General features: G+C 41.9%; 1 protein-coding gene across 2 annotated transcripts; it reads right to left on the bottom strand.

Annotated features, from left to right (window-relative positions):
• Nucleotides 1–2,638: 2,638 nt before the first annotated feature.
• On the bottom strand, nucleotides 2,639–18,245 carry ZNF200 (zinc finger protein 200). Of its 2 annotated transcripts, XM_025416771.3 has the most exons (6): nucleotides 17,819–18,245; nucleotides 17,480–17,596; nucleotides 16,758–17,088; nucleotides 15,864–15,955; nucleotides 15,238–15,358; nucleotides 2,639–4,749 (listed from the first exon to the last, which is right to left on the bottom strand). In XM_025416771.3, exons 3-6 carry the CDS (start codon nucleotides 17,002–17,004, stop codon nucleotides 3,998–4,000), a joined length of 1,212 nt encoding a protein of 403 aa, XP_025272556.1. In that variant the 5' UTR covers nucleotides 17,005–17,088; nucleotides 17,480–17,596; nucleotides 17,819–18,245; the 3' UTR covers nucleotides 2,639–3,997. The 2 variants fall into 2 exon arrangements, with proteins under 2 accessions (XP_025272556.1, XP_025272555.1); XM_025416770.3 differs by lacking the exon at nucleotides 17,480–17,596 and having other exon boundaries at nucleotides 17,819–18,244.
• Nucleotides 18,246–19,284: the final 1,039 nt, after the last annotated feature.

The raw sequence follows: 19,284 nt of genomic DNA, 5'->3' as shown, positions 1-19,284 counted from the left end.
GGGAAAACAAAGCAGAAGACTGCTCTTTTATAGAGAAAGGTGGGGAGTTTGGGAGGAGCTGTTATAAGCAGAGAGTAAACTGGGAGTTCCATTGTGTTGTGCTTCCTCATTGGCTGAGTTGTGACTCTCTGTCATTGTCTGGGTTTGCTGGGCCAGTAGTAAATCTTTCTTCTCCTGCTGAGGTAGTCAAGTAGTATCTACTCACAAGGCATCTCTTTCTGTTGGGTTTGTAATTGATGAGGAGTGGTAGGGTGTGAGAGCTCCTCCTCCTGGACTCCTTACTCCTTTTAAAGTGAAGTTTCCTGGAGTGCCTGGGTGGTACAGTCATTTGAGTGTTGGATTCTTGATCTCAGAGTCCTGAGTTCAAGCCCTGTGTTGGGCTGCACTCTGGGCATAGAGCCTACTTAAGAAAAAAAGTGAAGTTTCCTTTTATTAATTTTCACAATATTCTTTTAGTATCCTTTTCATATCCAAAGGATTCATAGTAATGACCCCTTCCCTTTTTCATTTCTGACAGTATTTGTGCTGCTTGTCTTTTTTTATTGGTTAGCTTGGCTAAGGGTTTATCAATTGTATTGACCTTTTCAAAGAACCTGCTTCTGATTTTGTTGGTTCCCTCTATTGACTTCCTGTTTTTAATTTCATTGATTTCTATTCTATTTTTTATTATGGGTTTTCTTCTCACTTTGGATTTAATTTTCTGTGCTTTTGTGGATATCAAGATAGAAACTAAAATTATTGATTTTAGATCTTTCTTTTTAAATATATGCATCTAGTGCTATAAATTTCCCTCTGAGCATTGCTTTCACTGCATCCCACAAGTTTTGATAAGTTGTATTTCCATTTTCATTTAGTTCAAAATGTTTTTAAATTTCTGGAGTTCTATTCTTTGACCTGTTATTTAGAAGTGTGTTGTTAAATCTCCATAATATTTTGATATTTTCCAGTTATCTGTTATTAATTTCTAGTTTAGTTTCACTCTTCTGAGAGCATACTCTTTCATGGCCTTGATGTGGTCCATCATGCACTTGAGAAGAATGTATGTTCTGCTAGTATTGGATGAAATATTCTATAAATGTTCAGTGAAGTGTCAGAATTGAAAGTGAAATTGGAATGGGCTCAAGAAAGAATGGAAAGAGGATGAGACTCACCCTGCCAACTAAGATTAAAGTTTTATTTTTTATTAGCTATATAATATTCATTTTGGTTGCTTTTCAGTATTATGATATCCTTTTTTTTTTTTTTTGTATTGAGAAGATAAATTGGTGGGACACAGTAATAATTTTAACATTGCCACAATAGATGGATGCTATTTTTCCCCTTTTGCCAAGCCAAACATTTACACACACACACATTCATTTAATAGACCCAAAATGACATTTTGTTCATTAAATGTATGATTCTTATATTACTAGTGAGCCTGAAGATTCTTTCATACCTCCTGTAGCCATTTATCTAAAAATTATCTGTTCATGTCTTATTGGACTATCCCCTTGCTGTCCTTCCTCCCCAATCTCATCCATCTGGTCTCAGTTTAAAGGCCATTTCCCCAGAGTCCTCTCTGGAAAGTCCACCTTTAACATTCTTCTAGAATCCTTTCCTTCCTAGCACTTGTCAATGTGGGGCTGTGTATGTATTTTTGATTGTAAAGATTTTCTATCCCCCTCCTCCCCCACCTCCCACTCTAAGAAACTCCATGGGTGTGTTGCTTCCCTTTATAGCTCAGGACCTTGTTATACATCTTTAGGGGATGCATGCCTTTGATTTGTAGTTGCTACTGGAATTGGATATCTGGTCTTTAAGATGTTCTAACTGGCCCTTGCTGCTCTATTGGAAAACTATCTGTGTACGCTTACTGTTCTTCATTAACTGGTTGTCAGCTCCTTATTGAGCACCTCTTTGAGGGTGCTGTCCCTGGGCATCTTGGCTCTGAACTCAAGGGCAGAGGTGAGAAACATTCATTCTGTTCCAGATCCTCCAGGGTCCAGGGGTAGGTGCAGGGAAGTCAGGCAGCCCAGGGCACAGACGGCACCTCCTGTGAGGAGGGGTTTGTGTCATGAAGTATCACACGTGGACAGGCCTCAAGGACTGTGTGGTCAAACCCTTGCATAGGGGACAGAACAGACCCCACCCTCTTCAGTTACTGCCTAGCAGCCAATTACCCTTTGTTTCTAGGCATGATAACCAGGCAGACACCAGCCAGTCGTCTCAAGAAATAAAAGAATAACATTGCTGGCAGCCAATTTTGTCCTTGGTTTTAAAGGGTACTGTAGGCTTGAAATACAAAGTCAATAAAGGCCACACACACAAAAACTATCCTTTAAGTGTTTGAATTAGGGCTCAGGATTGAACTATATCATCAAATGTTCTTCTTTTAGTATGCTTTGAACCAAAACAAAGCTTAGAACATGTTTAAAAAATAACAAAAAAGGAGAAACAAAACTATTATTTGTAGATGGTATAATTTTGAACCACAAATTATACCAGAACTGAGAAATTACTGAAAATTAACAACATTCAATGGAGGTGGCTAATTTCACATATATAGTTAAAAATAATTCCTATGTAAGAATAGTAATCAACTAGAAAAATGCAATGAAAAAACTATTTACAATTACAAAACTGTATAGAACTTACATGAAGAAAATTAGAAAAATTTATTCAAGAATATGATACTTTTTAATAAATGGAAAGGCATGTTTCTGATGGGAAACAAAATTTATAAAGGTAGCAAGTTTTCCCAATAGTTTATAGGATTAACTTATTTCAATCAAAATACCAATGTAAAACTTTAAGAAACCTAAAAGAAAAGGAGAAATTGATAAAAAAAAAATCTTTAAAATAACACACCACAGGATCGGTCCCGTGAAGGCACCGCTGGCCCTGCCTCTGGGCAGACAAGTCAGGAAAGTCTGGGTATGAGGTGATAGAGAACAAATAGCCACGGCAATGAAGACACTGGAATCTCATCTCTTTGAGATCTCATCTCTTTGAGGGGCAATGAGAGCAAGCCACTGGAGACAAGTGCTAAAAAAACACTTTGCTTGTGAGGTAGTGACCACCCATTGCCAAGGGTCTGGTGACTGCTTCGAGGGAAATTAAGCACATGATAAGGTTATTGACCAGTCATGTGTCTAAGCCAAGGTCTTCCTTCTCTTCAGGCTCTTAGATTTCCTTTGTAGCCAGGTTTTCTTCTTGGCTCATCAGACGGACAGGATTCTGAAGAGCTTTTCCAGTATTGGGTCTGGGTGGCTGGGCCTGAGTGATCCAAACTTCTTTTGGCAATGGAAAGGCATGAGAGAGCTGTCTGAGCAATAGCTGGACAAAATAGAGTAAGAACAGTAGACATTTATGTTGTGAAAAGTATTCCTGTGAAAGTTACTTTTCACTACAAAATGCAAATGTTGAGATCAACTGTTAATTTAGATCACATAAAAATGACAGAGTAAGTCTTTGACATTCAAATGCTGTATTTTCCTATATTCCAAAGTAAACAATCCCTTTCAACACTTAAGCTTTAACAGGGTATTCTTAGAAGGTTAAGTGAATTGCTAATAGAAGCTGTTGGCATAACAAATCAGTAGTTTTGTTCTTTTAGGGGAACACTGTTCCAGATAAGGACCTTTGCATTATTTTTTTCTCAAGTGTGAATTCCTATGTGTGGGGGGGCTGGGGTGGGGATGGATACATTTCCGTACACGAGTCACTCTGTTCACCTTGCAGGTGAGTGGCCTCCAGACTCATGTTTGAAGCCTTTTTTGGGAAAGGAAATCTGTGGCCTACACACTGTTGTATAAGTTCACAAAAGAAAGCTCCTTAATCCAGAAAGTGTGGATGCTGAGGTATAGCCCTTGAGGATGTTTTCCCCTGTGAATTTTCTAAAAATTTGAGGTTTCAGCCAAGATGGGTATTTGTCCAATTTTGGCTATAATGAGGTTTTCACATATCTGTAATCTTTTCAGACAGCCTGGGAATTCAGAATTCCTTATAAAACATTTCAGGTTGAGGCAGGATCATCAGACCTTTCTTGATCCCATTTCTGCTTTCCAGTCTTACATGCTGAGTGGGTTTTTTCATGCCGGGTACAGTTGGACAGCCGACCAAATCTTCTCCCACATTTTTTGCAACTATATGGCCTCACAGCCTCATGACTCTGCATATGAAGCACAAATTGTTTGTTCTCTGGGAAGGTTTTCCCACATTCTGGACACTTAAACATCTTCTCTCTTATATGGATTCCTTCATGGCGACTCCGATGAGAGTTTTGACGAAAGTGCTTCCCACAATGAGAACACGAATAAGGTTTCTCTCCTGTATGGATTCGTTCATGTTTATTAAGGTTTGTTTTATGATTGAAGCTTTTCCCACAATGACTACAGTCATAGGGCTTTTCTCCAGTGTGAATCCTCTGGTGAGAAATAAGGTAAGAACTATCATTAAACTGTTTCCCACACAGTGGGCAAGTGTACCATCTTCTTGTTCTCCGATTTCGGGTAAGTGCAATCACATTGATATCTACATATTTTGAGAGTTCCTCTAGTGGAGTGTCATTTTCAATGGTAACTAGAAGATTTCTAATTTTCCTTTGCTTTGGAACAGATGTATTTAGTCTTTCTTTATGGCAATATGGAGACTGCTCAGAGACCACAGAACAATCTACTTCATTACAATCAGAAGCCTTTTCTCTATGATTTTCATTCTCTACAGTTTCCTTCTGAAGATCTTCACTCTCAGGATTAACATCATTGACTGTGGAAACAAAGAAAATTTAATAACTTTTGAGGGATGTTATACCTCTCAGGAAAAAACAAGTTAAATTTCTCATCAAACAACAGTGTCAGAAATCTGGGGACTAGCAGATAGTCATTATCAACTCTCCTTTTCTTTTTTTTTTTTTTTTTTTTCTTATGATAGTCACACGGAGGGAGAGAGAGAGAGAGGCAGAGACACAGGCAGAGGGAGAAGCAGGCTCCATGCACCGGGAGCCCGACGTGGGATTCGATCCCGGGTCTCCAGGATCGCGCCCTGGGCCAAAGGCAGGCGCCAGGATGTGAGGGCGATCTGGCTGCGACATCTGTCACCCCATTGATCGCCAGGGTTGATTCGGCTGATCTGGCTGGCTAGGCGGGTGTCCCCTTCCTCCCTCACCGCTCCATGTGCGTCCCTCCCGAAGCTGCGCGCTCGGTCGAAGAGGACGACCATCCCCGATAGAGGAGGACCGTTCTTCGGTCAAGGGTATACGAGTAGCTGCGCTCCCCTGCTAGAACCTCCAAACAAGCTCTCAAAGGCAGGCGCCAAACCACTGCGCCACCCAGGGATCCCATCAACACTCCTTTTCCACTCTTATTGTGGGTGGAATATATGACTGATAAATCTATGAATATGAGCACACAGTCTTTTTTTTTTTAATGAAATGAATGGGACTACACTGAAAGATTTCATGTTTCCTTTCTGACATAGGCACTAATTACTCACCAAGTACATACTCATATTCTGTGTAAAGCACTGAGCTAAGGACCATGGAATGAAGGACATAAATACTAAAAGGTACCACTCATTCTCTTTAAGAGCTAGTAAGTGAACAGTAAGATGAGTTACTTCTAGGTTTTTACTACATTAAATATTACGATATATAATTAGATACTACTGTAATATCCTATATAGGGAAAAACTGGAAACGATTCAAATGACTAAAAATAATGAAGGCATATCACATTCACTCAGTGGATGATTATATGGGCATTAAAGTGATTACCAAAAGTGACAAAACTAAACTATGGTAGAAATAAGTGTGGTTTCTTTAGGGGAGGAATGGGAGTTATTGGGCAGTGGGCACAAGAGGGACTTCTCGGGTGCTAGGAATAGTCCATTTGAGTGGTTAGACAAATGTACACATTTTGTGAAAATATGAGGTTGTACACTTATGATTTGTAACTTCTGTATTTGTATCTTCAAAAGTCTGTATAAAATAACAAATTATAAAGACTACATAACAGGGGTGCCTGGGTGGCTCAGTTGAGATGCCTTTGGCTGGGAACCCTGGGTGGCGCAGCGGTTTGGCGCCTGCCTTTGGCCCAGGGCGCGATCCTGGAGACCCGGGATCGAATCCCACGTCGGGCTCCTGGTGCATGGAGCCTGCTTCTCCCTCTGCCTGTGTCTCTGCCTCTCTCTCTCTCTCTCTCTCTGTGTGACTATCATAAATAAATAAAAATTAAAAAAAAAAAAAAAAAAAAAAAGAGATGCCTTTGGCTCAGGTCATGATCCAAGGTCTTGAGGTCAAGCCTCAGGTCAGGCTCCCTGATGAGCAGGGAGCCTGCTTCTCCCCCTCCCTCTGTCCCTACCTCCTATCCTCCCCACCCACTCACATACTTATATGCTATGCTCTCTCAAATAAATAAATAAATAAATAAATAAATAAATCTTAAAAGACTAGATAACAAAGTTAAAAAAAAGTATTCTGTGAAAAGGTGGAACGACAAGGGATCCTCTGAACTCTGGGCAACTTGCTGAGAATAAAGGGTTAAATCAATCATTCTATATGTGGCTGACTACAGCCTAGAATATGCATCTTTGCTGGACTTCACAGTTTCATACCAATAGGCATTTTCTGTTTCATTTACTCCTTTAGGTAATGAAACACTGGGTCAAAGCATATGGCAATATTTATCACAGCTCTTGACAAAGACTGCCATACTTCTTTCAAAAGAAGCTGTACCAATTTTAATACCACTCGATCTCGGGACTCCGGGATCACGCCCTGAGCCAAAGGTAGATGCTCAACTGCTGAGCCACCCAGGTGTTCCTGAGCTGAGACTTTTATAAATTTAAATAAATTCTACATGCTGCAAATCTTAATCCCTGTGTCAATCACCCCTAAAGTAAATATTTAACTGAAGTCTTCTGTAACTCCACAACTTAAAACCATAAAAAAGTATCAGTCTTTCAAAATCGGATACATTTTTAGGGGCACCTGGGTGGCTCAGTCTGTTAAGTGTCTGCCTTGGGCTCAGGTCATGATCTTGGGGTCCTGAGATCGAGTCCCCATCAGGCTTCCTGCTTAGTGGGGAGTCTGCTTCTTCCTCTCCCTCTCCTCTCAACTCATGTCTCTCCCACTAGCTCTGCTCTCTCTCAAATAATAAAAAATCTTTTAAAAAACTTCAAAAAAGGGGATCCCTGGGTGGCTCAGAGGTTTGGCGCCTGCCTTTGGCCCAGGGCGTGATCCTGGGGTCCCGAGGTCAGGTCCCGCATTGGGCTCCCTGCACGGAGCCTGCTTCTTCCTCTGCCTGTCTCTGGCTCTCCCTCTCTCTCTGTGTGTGTGTGTCTCTCATGAATAAATAAATAAAATCTTAAAAAAAAAAAAAACCTCAAAAAACGAAATCTGATAAATTTCCTATTTTCTAGCCATTCCTTTGACTTACATTTACATTTAACTCTTAATACATTTGGAGCTTAGTATCACACTGTATGTTATTGTTTGTGACATGTCTAATATTGGTAAAAACCAGCCAGAACATCCTTTTTAAAAGTTTGACTCTAAAGTAAAAAAAATAAAAATAAAAAATAAATAAAAGTTTGACTCTGCACAGTATAAATAAGTTTGAAGGGCTTCAATATCTTCATATGACTTTAGTTTTCCCATTTAGGTTTATGTTTCTCTAATACTTAAGAATCTTTTGGGGATCCCTGGGTGGCACAGCGGTTTGGCGCCTGCCTTTGGCCCAGGGCGCGATCCTGGAGACCCGGGATCGAATCCCACATCAGGCTCCCGGTGCATGGAGCCTGCTTCTCCTTCTGCCTGTGTCTCTGCCTCTCTCTCTCTCTGTGACTATCATAAATAAATAAAAATTAAAAAAAAAAGAATCTTTTATATTTACCAATAAAACGTGGCTTACTATTTTTTTTTTAAGATTTATTTATTTATTTATTTATTCATGAGAGAGACTGAGAGAGAGAGAGAGGCAGACACACAGGCAGAGGGAGATGCAGGCCCCATGCAGGGAGCCCCACGTGGGACTCGATCCCGGGTCTCCAGGATCAGGCCCTGGGCTGAAGGCAGCGCCAAACGCTGAGCCACCTGGGCTGCCCTGGTTTACTATTTTTTTTTTTTTCTGGTTTACTATTTTATAGCCTTTTTGAAAGACAGCTTGTATCATTTTGTCTTAATTTAAGAATTTATTGTTATACATTCCCTACCTACTTTATATTAAAGATGTTTTTGGTCATTCTTTTAGATTTTCTAAGTACAAACCATACTTTGTTCCCTCCCTTCCCGATATTTATTCTAATTTTTTAAAAAACATTTTTACAAAAGATTTATTTATTTATGATAGAGAGGGAGAGAGAGGGGCAGAGACACAGGAAGAGGGAGAAGCAGGCTCCATGCTGGGAGCCCGACGTGGGACTCGATCCCGGGACACCATGATCGCGCCCTGGGCCAAAGGCAGGCGCTAAACCGCTGAGCCACACAGGGATCCCCTAAAAAACATTTGAGAGAGACAGAGACAGAGATAGCGAAGAGAGAGCACAAGTCAGGAGAAGAGGGAGAAGGAGAAGCAGGCTCCCTGCTCAGCAGGGAGCCAGACTCAGGGCTCGATCCCAGAATCCTGGGATCATGACCGGATCCAAAGGCTTAACCAACTTAGCCACCCAGGCACCGCCAATATTTATTCATCTTAACCTTATGTCCTTTTGCTTTATCCAGTCAAATATTAATAGTGATAGCAGATTTCCCTATTTTGTTCTCTTTTTTTTTCCAAGATTTTGTTCATTTATCTCAGAGAGAGAGAAAGCACGCATGAGAGCACATGAACAGAGGGAGAGTAATGATAGGAAGCAGGTTCCATGCCCTTTGTGGAGCCCAACACAGGGCTTGATCTCACAACTCTGAGATCATGACCTGAGCCAAAGTAAGAGTTGGACACTCAACTGACTAAGCCACCCAGGCGCTCCAGCATATTAATTTTTAAGATAAAAAATTTTAGGAGCTAACATATGGTTTATATGGTTCAAAAGTCTAAACATGAAAAGGTCTTACTCTAGTCCCTGTCCCCCATTCACTGTACTTATCTACCAGATAGGTACCAGTTTTTACTAGATTCTTTTTTATTCTTCCATTGTTTCGCTAGATGATGGATTTTCCTTTCTCCTCTCTTATATCAAAGTAGTATACTATATATATGTCTGCTACTTGCTTTATTTTGATCATTATTTCTGGTGCAGGGCAATTATCATGGTATGTTGTGTGGACACATATTCAACTAGTCCCCTGCAGAGACACTTGGATTGTTTCCAACCTTGTGTTTTAACAAACAATACTATGATGAATAACCTCATTTGCATATTATTTTCAATGTGTGCTGTTATCTGTAGGTTAGATTCTCAGAAGTGGAACTGTTGGATCAAAGGCAAATGCATCTTTAATGCTGGTAATTAGATTCCCACATAGAGGGAGTGTATCATTTTGCAGGTCCACCAGTTCCAACAACCTCACCACCAATGTGTTAAGTTTCTGATTTCTAGAAATCTGATAGATGAAAAAAGATGGTAACTTGGTAGAGATTTAATTTGCATTTCTAAATATGAGTAGGGTTGTACACCATGTGTTTATGGGTCATTTGTATTCCTAAGTGAATCTGTTGGGGCTTTTTCTTGGCGTGCAAAAGTAAGGTATGATTCACCAAATGGCTGAATTGTCCCAACACCTTTATGAGTCCCTTCTGCTCTGATGCTCTTTTCAGTTTTCCTGGTTACTTGTTATTTATTTTTCCATTTGAATTAGAGAGGTTGTCTAGTTCCAGGGGGAAAAATCCTACTGGTATTGTTAAAGGAATCACATTCACTTATTTCAAAAATCGACTTGGGGAGAACTGACATTTTAATGTTAAATTTTCGTAGTCAACACGGTATTTCTTCCCATTCATTCAAATCTACTTCTGTGGTGCAGCCCCGGTGGCGCAGCGGTTTGGTGCTGCCTGCAGCCCAGGGTGTGATCCTGGAGACCCCGGATCGAGTCCCATGTTGGGCTCCCTGCATGGAGCCTGCTTCTCCCTCTGCCTGTGTCTCTGCCTCTCTCTCTCTCTCTGTGTCTCTATGAATAAATAAATAAAATGTTTAAAATAAAAAAAATCCACTTCTGTGTTCTTTAGAAGTGTTTTTGAAGTTTTCCTCATAATTTCTGCATATTTCTTAAGTTTATTTATAGGTGTTTAATATTTTTTGTTCCTATTTTATAACTTCTAAGTGACTACAGGTACAAAAGCTAATGATTTCCATATAATTCATTCCATCGCTTACTGAATGCTCTCATTTATAATTCTCAGATATTCTAGGGTTTTCCAGTTATAGAATTGTATCATATGTAATAGGCGGTTTTATCTGTTTCTTAAATTCTTATACATCTAATTTCTTTCTCATTTACCTGCCCTGGCTAATACCTAAAACACAGTATTAAATAGTAGTAGTGATAGCGGGCTTCAATGAGATAGTTCCTGTGTCAAACACAGATAGTTCCTGTGTCAAACACACATTCTATCCTCCTGTGTCAAGGATTCTCTTATGATTCCTGTCCCTACAAGGTTAATTCCTTACACTTTTCCCTTTCCAAACTACTTAATATTACTATTTAAAATGTCAGCTATATGCTGATGACTCCCAAATCTGTCTTTACATGTGAGCCCCAATTCCTAATGTTCAAATACCCAGAGAACAGTCTCATTTTATTTCCTACTGTGGATTCAACCTCATCTAAAATCAAATCCATCTTCTTCCAAACTCTGCTCCTGGGTCCAAATCCTGTCTTAACCTTGTCCTAGAATGCAATTGTGGTTCTAATTCTAGTGGGAATGCCTGCCAATGTTCCCATTAAACAGATGTAGGCCATATCTGTTCCATTAAGGAAGTATCCATTAGTTACTATTTTGTTAAGTGTTCTTCTGAAGGGGTTTTTGCTTTGTAAGATATCTTTTCGATAATTGTCAGAATGATAAGATTTTTCTCGTTATTATAAAAGAGATTAATAGACTTTTTATTATTAAATCATTTTTGCATTCTTGGAATAAATCTTACTTTATGGGATCCCTGGGTGGCTCAGTGGTTGAGCGCCTGCCTTCTGCCCAGGGCGTGATCCTGGAGACCTGGGATCGAGTTCCACATCGGGCTCCTTGCATGGAGCCTGCTTCTCTCTCTGCCTATGTCTCTGCGTCTCTCTGTGTCTCTCATGAATAAATAAATAAAATCTTAAAAAAAAAATGTTACTTGATCATGACAGTTTTTAATCAGGTTGTGGTATCTTTTTTACACTAATGGAAGTTTTTCTTTTTCTTTTTACTCTGAAAGTTTTCATAGCATTTTAAATGGTCTAGTTTTTAAAGATTTGTAAGAATTTTCTATGAAATTGAGGCTGGTTCTTTACCTGGGTGAGGGCTAGGGATTTTTGACATTTCCAGTTTCCTCTTTGGAAATTTATCTATTTCTGTTTAAATCTTTCTACTTATTAGTTCCTCTTTTTTGTTTTTTAAGTTTTTCCATTTTTAAAATTTATTTGACAGAGAAAGCAACAAGGGGAGCAGTGGCAGAGGAAGAAGGAAAAGCAGGCTTCCCATCGAGGACGGAGTCTGACGGGAGTCTGATCCTGAAACTCTGGGGTTATAACCTGAGCCACCCATATGCCCCAGTTCCTCTATTTGTAACTTACTGATTTCTAATTTTGTATTTGTTAATACTTTCTTCCTGCTTTCCTTTATCTTATTGTTTTCCTAATTTTGAGCCAGAGGCTTAACTGCTTTCATTTTTCTAAATTATTATATGTTTTTACAGGCATAAATTTTCTTCTGAGTAACACTTTACATTATACTATAAATTCTGATACAGGGTATAGTCTAGAAAAAATTACAAAATCAAAAAAATTATCATATTTTTAAAAGATTTTATTTATTTGACAGAGAGATAGCAAGAGAGCATAAGCAGAGTGTGTGGCAGAGGGAGAGGGAAAAGCAGGCTCCCTGCAGAGCAGGGAGCCCAATGAGGCTTGACCCCAGAACCCTGGGATCATGACCTGAGCAGAAGGTGATGCTTAACCAACTGAGCCACCCAGGTACCCTTCAAAAAATTCTGTATTTTATTTTATTTTTTTAAACATTTTATTTATTTATTCATGAGAGACACAGAGAGAGAGAGGCAGAGACACAAGGCAGAGGGAGAAGCAGGCTCCATGCAGGGAGCCTGACGTGGGACTCGATCCCGGGACTCCAGAATCACGCCCTGGGCCAAAGGCAGGCGCCAAACCGCTGAGCCACCCAGGAATCCCCAAAATTCTGTATTTTAATTTGTATTTCCCCTGTGATACAATGTTACTTAATAGTTTAAACATTTCTAGATGAAGAGAACTTTTCTCCCCTCTTCTCATTATTACTTTCTAGTTATATTGTACTATTGCTACTTTCTGGAATCTACTGAGTCTGTCTTTGTTGCATATTATGTAGTCAATTTGTATCAATCTTGAAAAGGCTTATATTCTCTAACTATAGTAGAGGCCGTCATATGTCATATCTGACCACAGGAACTATCTCATTGAAAAATTTTTAAGCATTCTACATTTTAAGTTGTTTTATGTGGTTCACTTGGACTGAGACACACATTCTATCCTGTGTCAAGGATTCCCGTTCCAAACTACTTAATATTACTATTTAAAATGTTGGCTATATGCCGATGACTCCCAAATCTCTGTCTTTACACGTAAACCCCAATTCCTAATGTTCAAGTGCCCAGAGAATAATCTCATTTTATTTCCTACTGTGGATTCAACCTCATCTAAAATCAAATCCATCTTCTTCCAAACTCTGCTCCTAGGTCCAAATCCTGCCTTGACCTTGTCCTAGCTCTTTACAGCTATAATGGTATCACACTGCTTATCTTTCTATGTGAATGACTTATCTTTTAAAAATAAATTGAGGGGATCCCTGGATGGCTCAGTGGTTGGGCGCCTGCCTTTGGCCCAGGGCATGGTTCTGGAGTCCTGGGATCGGGTCTGCACTGGGCTCCCTGCATGCAGCCTGCTTCTCCCTCTGCCTGTTTCTCTGCCTCTCTCCTCCCTCTCTCTCTCTCTCCTTCCCTCCCTCTCTCTCTCTGTCTCTCTGTGTCTCTCATGAATGAATGGAAAATCTTTAAGAAAAAGAGAAAAAAAAAATAAATCGAGATGGAGCACTATGTATCATTTTAACCCACTGATATCAACTCCAGAATCCAACTCTGCCTAAGGACAAAGCAAGGAGCATTTATTAAATGTTGGTGAATGATTCTAGGTTTAAATCATCAGCTTTAGGGTATGGGTGAGGAAGGAGAAAGGAGAAGGTGAGGATTGGGCCTGAGAGCTTCAAGGTCCATGACCAAGGTGTTCCTGGAATTGGCAACATAGTTACCAACCAGTCACCTAAAATAAATGCTAGTTTTACCCAAGTCTGAGAAAAACTCAGTGTAATAAATCTGATCTGTTTATGCTTATTTCTAAAATTAAAAAAAAAAATTAGGGAGTACTTGGCTGGCTCAGTTGGTAGAGCATGCTTGTTCTGAGGTCTTAAGCTGGAGCCCTATGTTGGGCACAGAGTTTACAATCAATCAGTATACACACACACACAATCTTAAAATATATATATATATATATCACATAGAATAACTTGTGGGAAATTAAGCGGGCTCACTATGTACTACTACCCCGACTATACAGTGTAAAACAGCTACAGAGTTCAGTAGTCATGGATTTTTGTTACCCCAGGTAACTCATAAAACCCACTTTTTGCTCCACTTCAGCCTCAGAAACAAACAGCACTGAAGGCAAAGTAAGAAGTATTAGGCACTCAGCAAAATGATTTTTGAGGATTCCCGATTCTGTAGTCACCAGTGTATTTGTAGAGAAACGCTGAATCATCTTTCAGCAGCTGACAGAGAAGCTAATGGCAGATGAGTTCATATGAAGTATTCTCATTTAAGAATACCTTTAACCATTACTGGGAAATAAGCACAAATAATGGAGGTCCCATTCACCAACCATATAGGCAATTCACTGAAAAAATTATGAGAAATACAGCAAGAAGGCATATGTTTTTATAATTATATATTAAAACATTAATGTAAACAATTTTAAAATTATACAATTTATAATTGTATAATTCTGGGCTAAGACTGCAAGCTCTTTTTTTTTTTTTTTTTTTTTAGATTTTATTTATTTATTCATGAGAGACACACACACAGAGAGAGAGAGAGGCAGAGACATAGGCAGAGGGAGAAGCAGGCTCTACACAGGGAGCCTGATGTGGGACTCAATCCCAGGTCTCCAGGATCATGCCCTGGGCAGAAGGTAGGCGCTCAACTACTGAGCCACCCAGGTATCCTAAGACCACAAGCTCTAATGTTAGAATCCCTAGTCCCTGCCCTACTACCTACTGCTGTCTGACCTTGACCTTTCGCAATTTTTCTTTCTTTCTTTTTTGGTAGGATGCAAGGCAAAGTTTATCGAGCAATAGCACAAAGTTTATTAAGTGATAGTACAAAGCTCCCCAGGAGGGAGGGGACCCAAGAGGGTTGCCCAATCTTTAGCAATTTCTTAACATTTTTCTGCTTCAGTACCGTCATCTGTAAAATAGTAATAATTCCTATACTCTACAGTAATTTTGTGAGAAATACATGCAATAACAAATGCATATAAAGCACTTAAACTAGTGCTTCATACATAATGGCACATTAGCACTTAATAAGTGCTAGATATTATTCCCATCAACAGTGGGATATATTTTCATTCATTAGTAGACGTCACAGCTACTGGACATCAAGGAAAAAAAAAAGACTTAAAAGAGTCTTACATGTGTCCAAAGAAAATACTAATTTAAAAAACACCTACTGGGGGACTAGCACTAGATCCAGAAAACGGACTCAGAAACAATCTGCCTGCATTTTCAATGTTTGAATATTTGATGCCAGTCTATCAGCTGCAGGTCCTGCTTACCAAGAGAATTCCTCTCTGCCCTTGCTGCCCTAAAGCTATAAGAAAAATGGCCGCCACAGCTGGTGCAGGCTCTGCCACATGGGATAGAACAAAAATTAGTGTAATTATGTACTTAGCTAGCGTTTTAATCAGGTCTTTATTTAAAAAAAAAATGTTTTTTTAATGAGGTCTTTAAAAAGTCTGACAAAATAGAAGAACATGCTTTTCCACAACATTCAATATGAACGCACAAGATTTCTTACCCAGTAACGTCATCTCCCCAATATTGTCTTCCTTCTCTGAGGTGGGCTGTTGAGTAGCATCTAGGCTCACACATTCTTCTTGAGAGTGAAATACATTCAAATCCTCAAAGACCACCAGTTCCTGAAAGAGCAAAAGGCCCCTTCCTCTTAATAACAGAGGTTCGTTTGACAGCTCTGCTGGCAAAAAAGACCGAAGCCCAAATATCAGAGAAGGGAAGGCAAAATGGGTCTATAAATCTGTGAAGAAGGCGTTTGGGTGGCTCAGTGGTTGAGCGCCTGCCGCTGGCTCAGGGCATGATCCTGGGGTCTGGGAATCAAGTCCCACATCAGGTTCCCTGTGGGGAGCCTGCTTCTCCCTCTGCCTATGTCTCTGCCTCTCATGAATAAATAAATAAAAATCTTTAAAATAAATAAATCCCATGAAGATGCAGCACAGACCAGAAAGCCAGGCTCAGAGAGCACCCAAAGGACAAGCAGAAGAGAAATGTCCAAGGAGGCAGTGAAAAACAAGCCATTCTCTTTACTCCCAAGAGTGTGTTTTTATACATGGGTTGGCTGAGCAGGGAGAGCTGAAAGAGCAGAGAAGGTGATGTACTCAAAAAAGTGAACAGGAAAACCAAACCCACCTCAGGGTCAGTTTTCAAATACAGAGACACAGTGTCCTGTTTTTGCTGGATCCCTTTCCCAGGCAGAAGCTTCAACATAGGATGAGGTTGCACTGGGGAAAGAGGAAATTGTAGTTAATGGAAAAACCAGTGACTCTAATACAGGAACACTAACCACACCTTAAGGCTACACTGTCCTCACTCCTTCCAAAGGCAACTCAAGTCTTTTTCTGCTTCTGTGAGCTCAGGACAAATTCAAGCCATAAATCGTAAGGTCTATGAACCTATATGTGCTCTCCTCATTATGAAAAGAATGATTCACTTCAGGACTTTAAAAAATTCCACTATTAGGGGCAGCCCTGGTGGCACAGCGGTTTAGTGTCGCCTGCAGACCAGGGTGTGATCCTGGAGACCCAGGATCGAGTCCCACGTCAGGCTCCCCACAGGGAGCCTGCTTCTCCCTCTGCCTGTGTCTCTGCCTCTCTCTCTCTGTGTCTCTCATGAATAAATAAATAAAATCTTAAAAAAAAAAATCCCACTACTAAAGGGAAGGCTAGAGGAGGGCAATGTCTGAAGATGCCCCCAAACAAGCACAAAATTTCCAAAATTCCACATAGACTCCAGTCAGTTCAACAATTCATCCACATTTCTATATCCTAAAATGATGCACACTCTTCCCAACATTTGTGTAAAACTGACATTGTTTATTCTATGGCTTTACACGACACTCCGCAATCCACTCAAACTCCAGCTTGAGAAAAAATACTGCCTCTCCCCAACATGCTTACTTATTAGTATCAACTCCTTTTTTTTCAAAACCTGCTATCCTAACTTGAATTCATTACTAACATGAAAACCTATTTGAACCCCCAGAACCATTCCCTTCTCTTCTAGGGATCAGCATGTGCTTCTTACGTCTGTTCTGAAAGTTTGAGCTCACATCCTTCATAATAACCAAGGTCTCCTTGACTTTCTGGTTGGGCTGGACCAGGCTTGGCTCTGGCAAGAAGGTGAGGAAGTGCTCCAGAACCAGCTCGTGGATGGTCTTGGGCCCACCAGTAGCATCTCGAAGTAGGTCTTGTCCTAGTTTGGAGTCTGGAGGAACTCTCAGTATAAAGGACCGCTTTGACTTTAGGGGCATTGGAACCACTTTTGCAGCCATGGCGCCGTGAAATCACACACCACGCTGGTTTTGCAGAGCTTCAGGAGTCACCTCTTATTGAAGGAAATGTGTCAGAGAGCCGAGCTGCGGATGAGAGAAACCATGGGTTACACACAAGGCCAGGAAGGCACGCGTGCACTCCAATACAGGGCCTGGATAGCGAGGCCACGTGAAGTTTAAAGCAAAAGTTAAGAGAAACCGGGGTGGGGAACTCCTAACTGAAACGGAAGGTCCCTGAACGAGAGGCACTCTCAGCAGGGCCTGAGAGGAAGATGTGAGCAAGAAAAGCCGGAGGATGCCCAAACCCCAAGGGTCATCCTCCTAGAAGTACGAAGTGTAGACTCCACCGGGAAGAGCGGTTTAACTCCTGCTGACAGGAAGAGCCATGGGCTAGAAGACAGGGAACCTGGGGTCCAGCACTGAGGGCATCTGCTTACGAGTTGGCCTGGCCACTGAATGAAGCCGTTCTGCGCACCTTGGACCGCGGGTCCATCGGATGCCCTTCGCGGGGCCGCTGATGGCTCAAGGAGCAAACTCAAGGCCGCACGCGATGTCCACACACCGCCTGCTGACTCCTTTCCGCCGTGAAGCCCTGTTGAGAGCGGCGAGGGGCGTCCCGGTAGGGACCAGCTGGCCAGGCCCACTGTGGAGCCTCTCCCACCGGCCACGGGGCACTTTTACCACAAAGCTCGAGCGGCGGCATTGCCCGGGGTGCGTTCCCGGCTCCCCAGCCGGCCAGGCTCTCCCACACGGACCAAGCTCTGCTCCCCAGAGGCCACCTCAGCCTGGTTCCCGCCCTCGCGGAGCCCCTCACCTCTCAGGGGCTCTGCCCTCCTGGGCGCTCGCAGGGACGGCCCAGAGACCCCAGCGCAGAGAGACCGGGAAACCAGGCGCGTGAGGCCCAGCCCTCCCCTCGCCCTTCGGAGTGTCCTCACAGGCCGCGGGCCACTATTGGCGTGCTCGGCTGTCAGTTGGGGAGACTGTCCGGACACGGTGCCTTCTGGGAGGCCGGGCGCCTCGGTAGCCTTTACGTCACGACCGGTGCCTCGTTTCCGGTGCGGAAGCCTGGTCTCCCCGCTCGGAGCGGGCCGTCTGTGCTTGAGAAGGCGATGCTCGAGGACGGCCGGCAGAGCTCCCGGCGCCGAGGGAGGCCGGGCTGGCGGCAGCCGCTGTTTCTGTGGCTCTATTTGGGAGACAGAAAGCAGAAGGTTGGCTCCAATCCTCCATGAAGGGTTGGCTCCTCTCCAAGTACTGGCGGTGTAGCTCCATCGCCTGCTGGGAAATGTAGTTCGACTCTAAACAGCCAATGGGAGACCGCCAGGCACCGCGTTTGGGGCGGGCCAGCACACCCCCTCAGCCCCCGAAGTTCGACCGGAAGTGGGCTGCCTCTCGCACCGGAAGATCTTCGAGAGGCCTCGGCTGTTTCTGGCACAGCCTCGAGGGTGCGTCGAAGGTCCGTTTGGCCGTGAGTGGGCGGCCGGTTAGGGTCCATGCATGGTTCTGGGTCCTGTCACAGCTGTCACTTCGATAGGGGCGGCTCGTCGGTTAGAGCCGGGCAACCCCCTCCCCGCTTGCCAGCTTCTACCCTGCGATTTGAACAGGCCATCCTGTGTTCTTTTTTTCCTGAGGCTAATTATAGGTAACTCGTTTAGCCGTGGTTTATTTATTTATTTATGTATTTAGCCGTGGTTTAAAATATATTACAGACTAATGTCACAACTGCACGGTACAACAGAAGTTTTTCTAAAAATAAAGAACACTTGTTTTTGCATTCATCAAAAACCAAAGCAAACAAACAAACAAACAAAAACCCTCCCTCAATCAAAGCAGCATGGTTTGAGCTAGAGGTGAGTAGAACAATAGAAAAGAATAATAAGCGTCAAAGTTGATCTGAATGTATGGAACCCATATAAAAGGGTAGCATTTCAACTTAGTGTAAAATAGATGATGCTAGCAAAAATTATCCATTCTTCTGGAGAGAAAGACTCGTGTCCTTATACTATATACAAAAGATGGAATTAAAAGAACACAATTAAAAGAATTAAAATAACATTAATGTGGAGGCAAAACAACTGAAATGCCTTGAAGTAAGATACAGTCCTGTATAACTGTATTTTTAAGAAAACTAAAAAAAAAAAAACAAAAAAACAAAACAAACCCGAAAAAACAAAAAACCAGTAATAGGGACACCTGGGTGGCTCAGCGGTTGAGCATGCCTGCCTTTCCCTCAGAGCGTGATCGGGGTCCTGGGATCAAGTCCCACATCGGGCTCCCTGCATG

This window comes from Canis lupus, chromosome 6 (genome assembly GCF_003254725.2).
Source record: "Canis lupus dingo isolate Sandy chromosome 6, ASM325472v2, whole genome shotgun sequence".
Lineage (NCBI taxonomy): Eukaryota > Metazoa > Chordata > Mammalia > Carnivora > Canidae > Canis > Canis lupus.
The sequence above is the reverse complement of the archived record's forward strand: the minus strand, read 5'-3'. Positions and strand labels throughout refer to the sequence as shown.

Excerpts from the sequence above, each read along its gene's own strand:
- ZNF200 (XM_025416771.3), bottom strand. The coding sequence starts at position 17,004 with ATGGCTGCAAAAGTGGTTCCAATGCCCCTAAAGTCAAAGCGGTCCTTT. Across the intron at positions 15,956-16,757 it reads CTCAAACTTTCAGAACAGAC|TGCAACCTCATCCTATGTTG; the intron begins GTAAGAAGCACA and ends CTCTTTCCCCAG. Across the intron at positions 15,359-15,863 it reads ATTTGAAAACTGACCCTGAG|GAACTGGTGGTCTTTGAGGA; the intron begins GTGGGTTTGGTT and ends TTGCTCTTTCAG.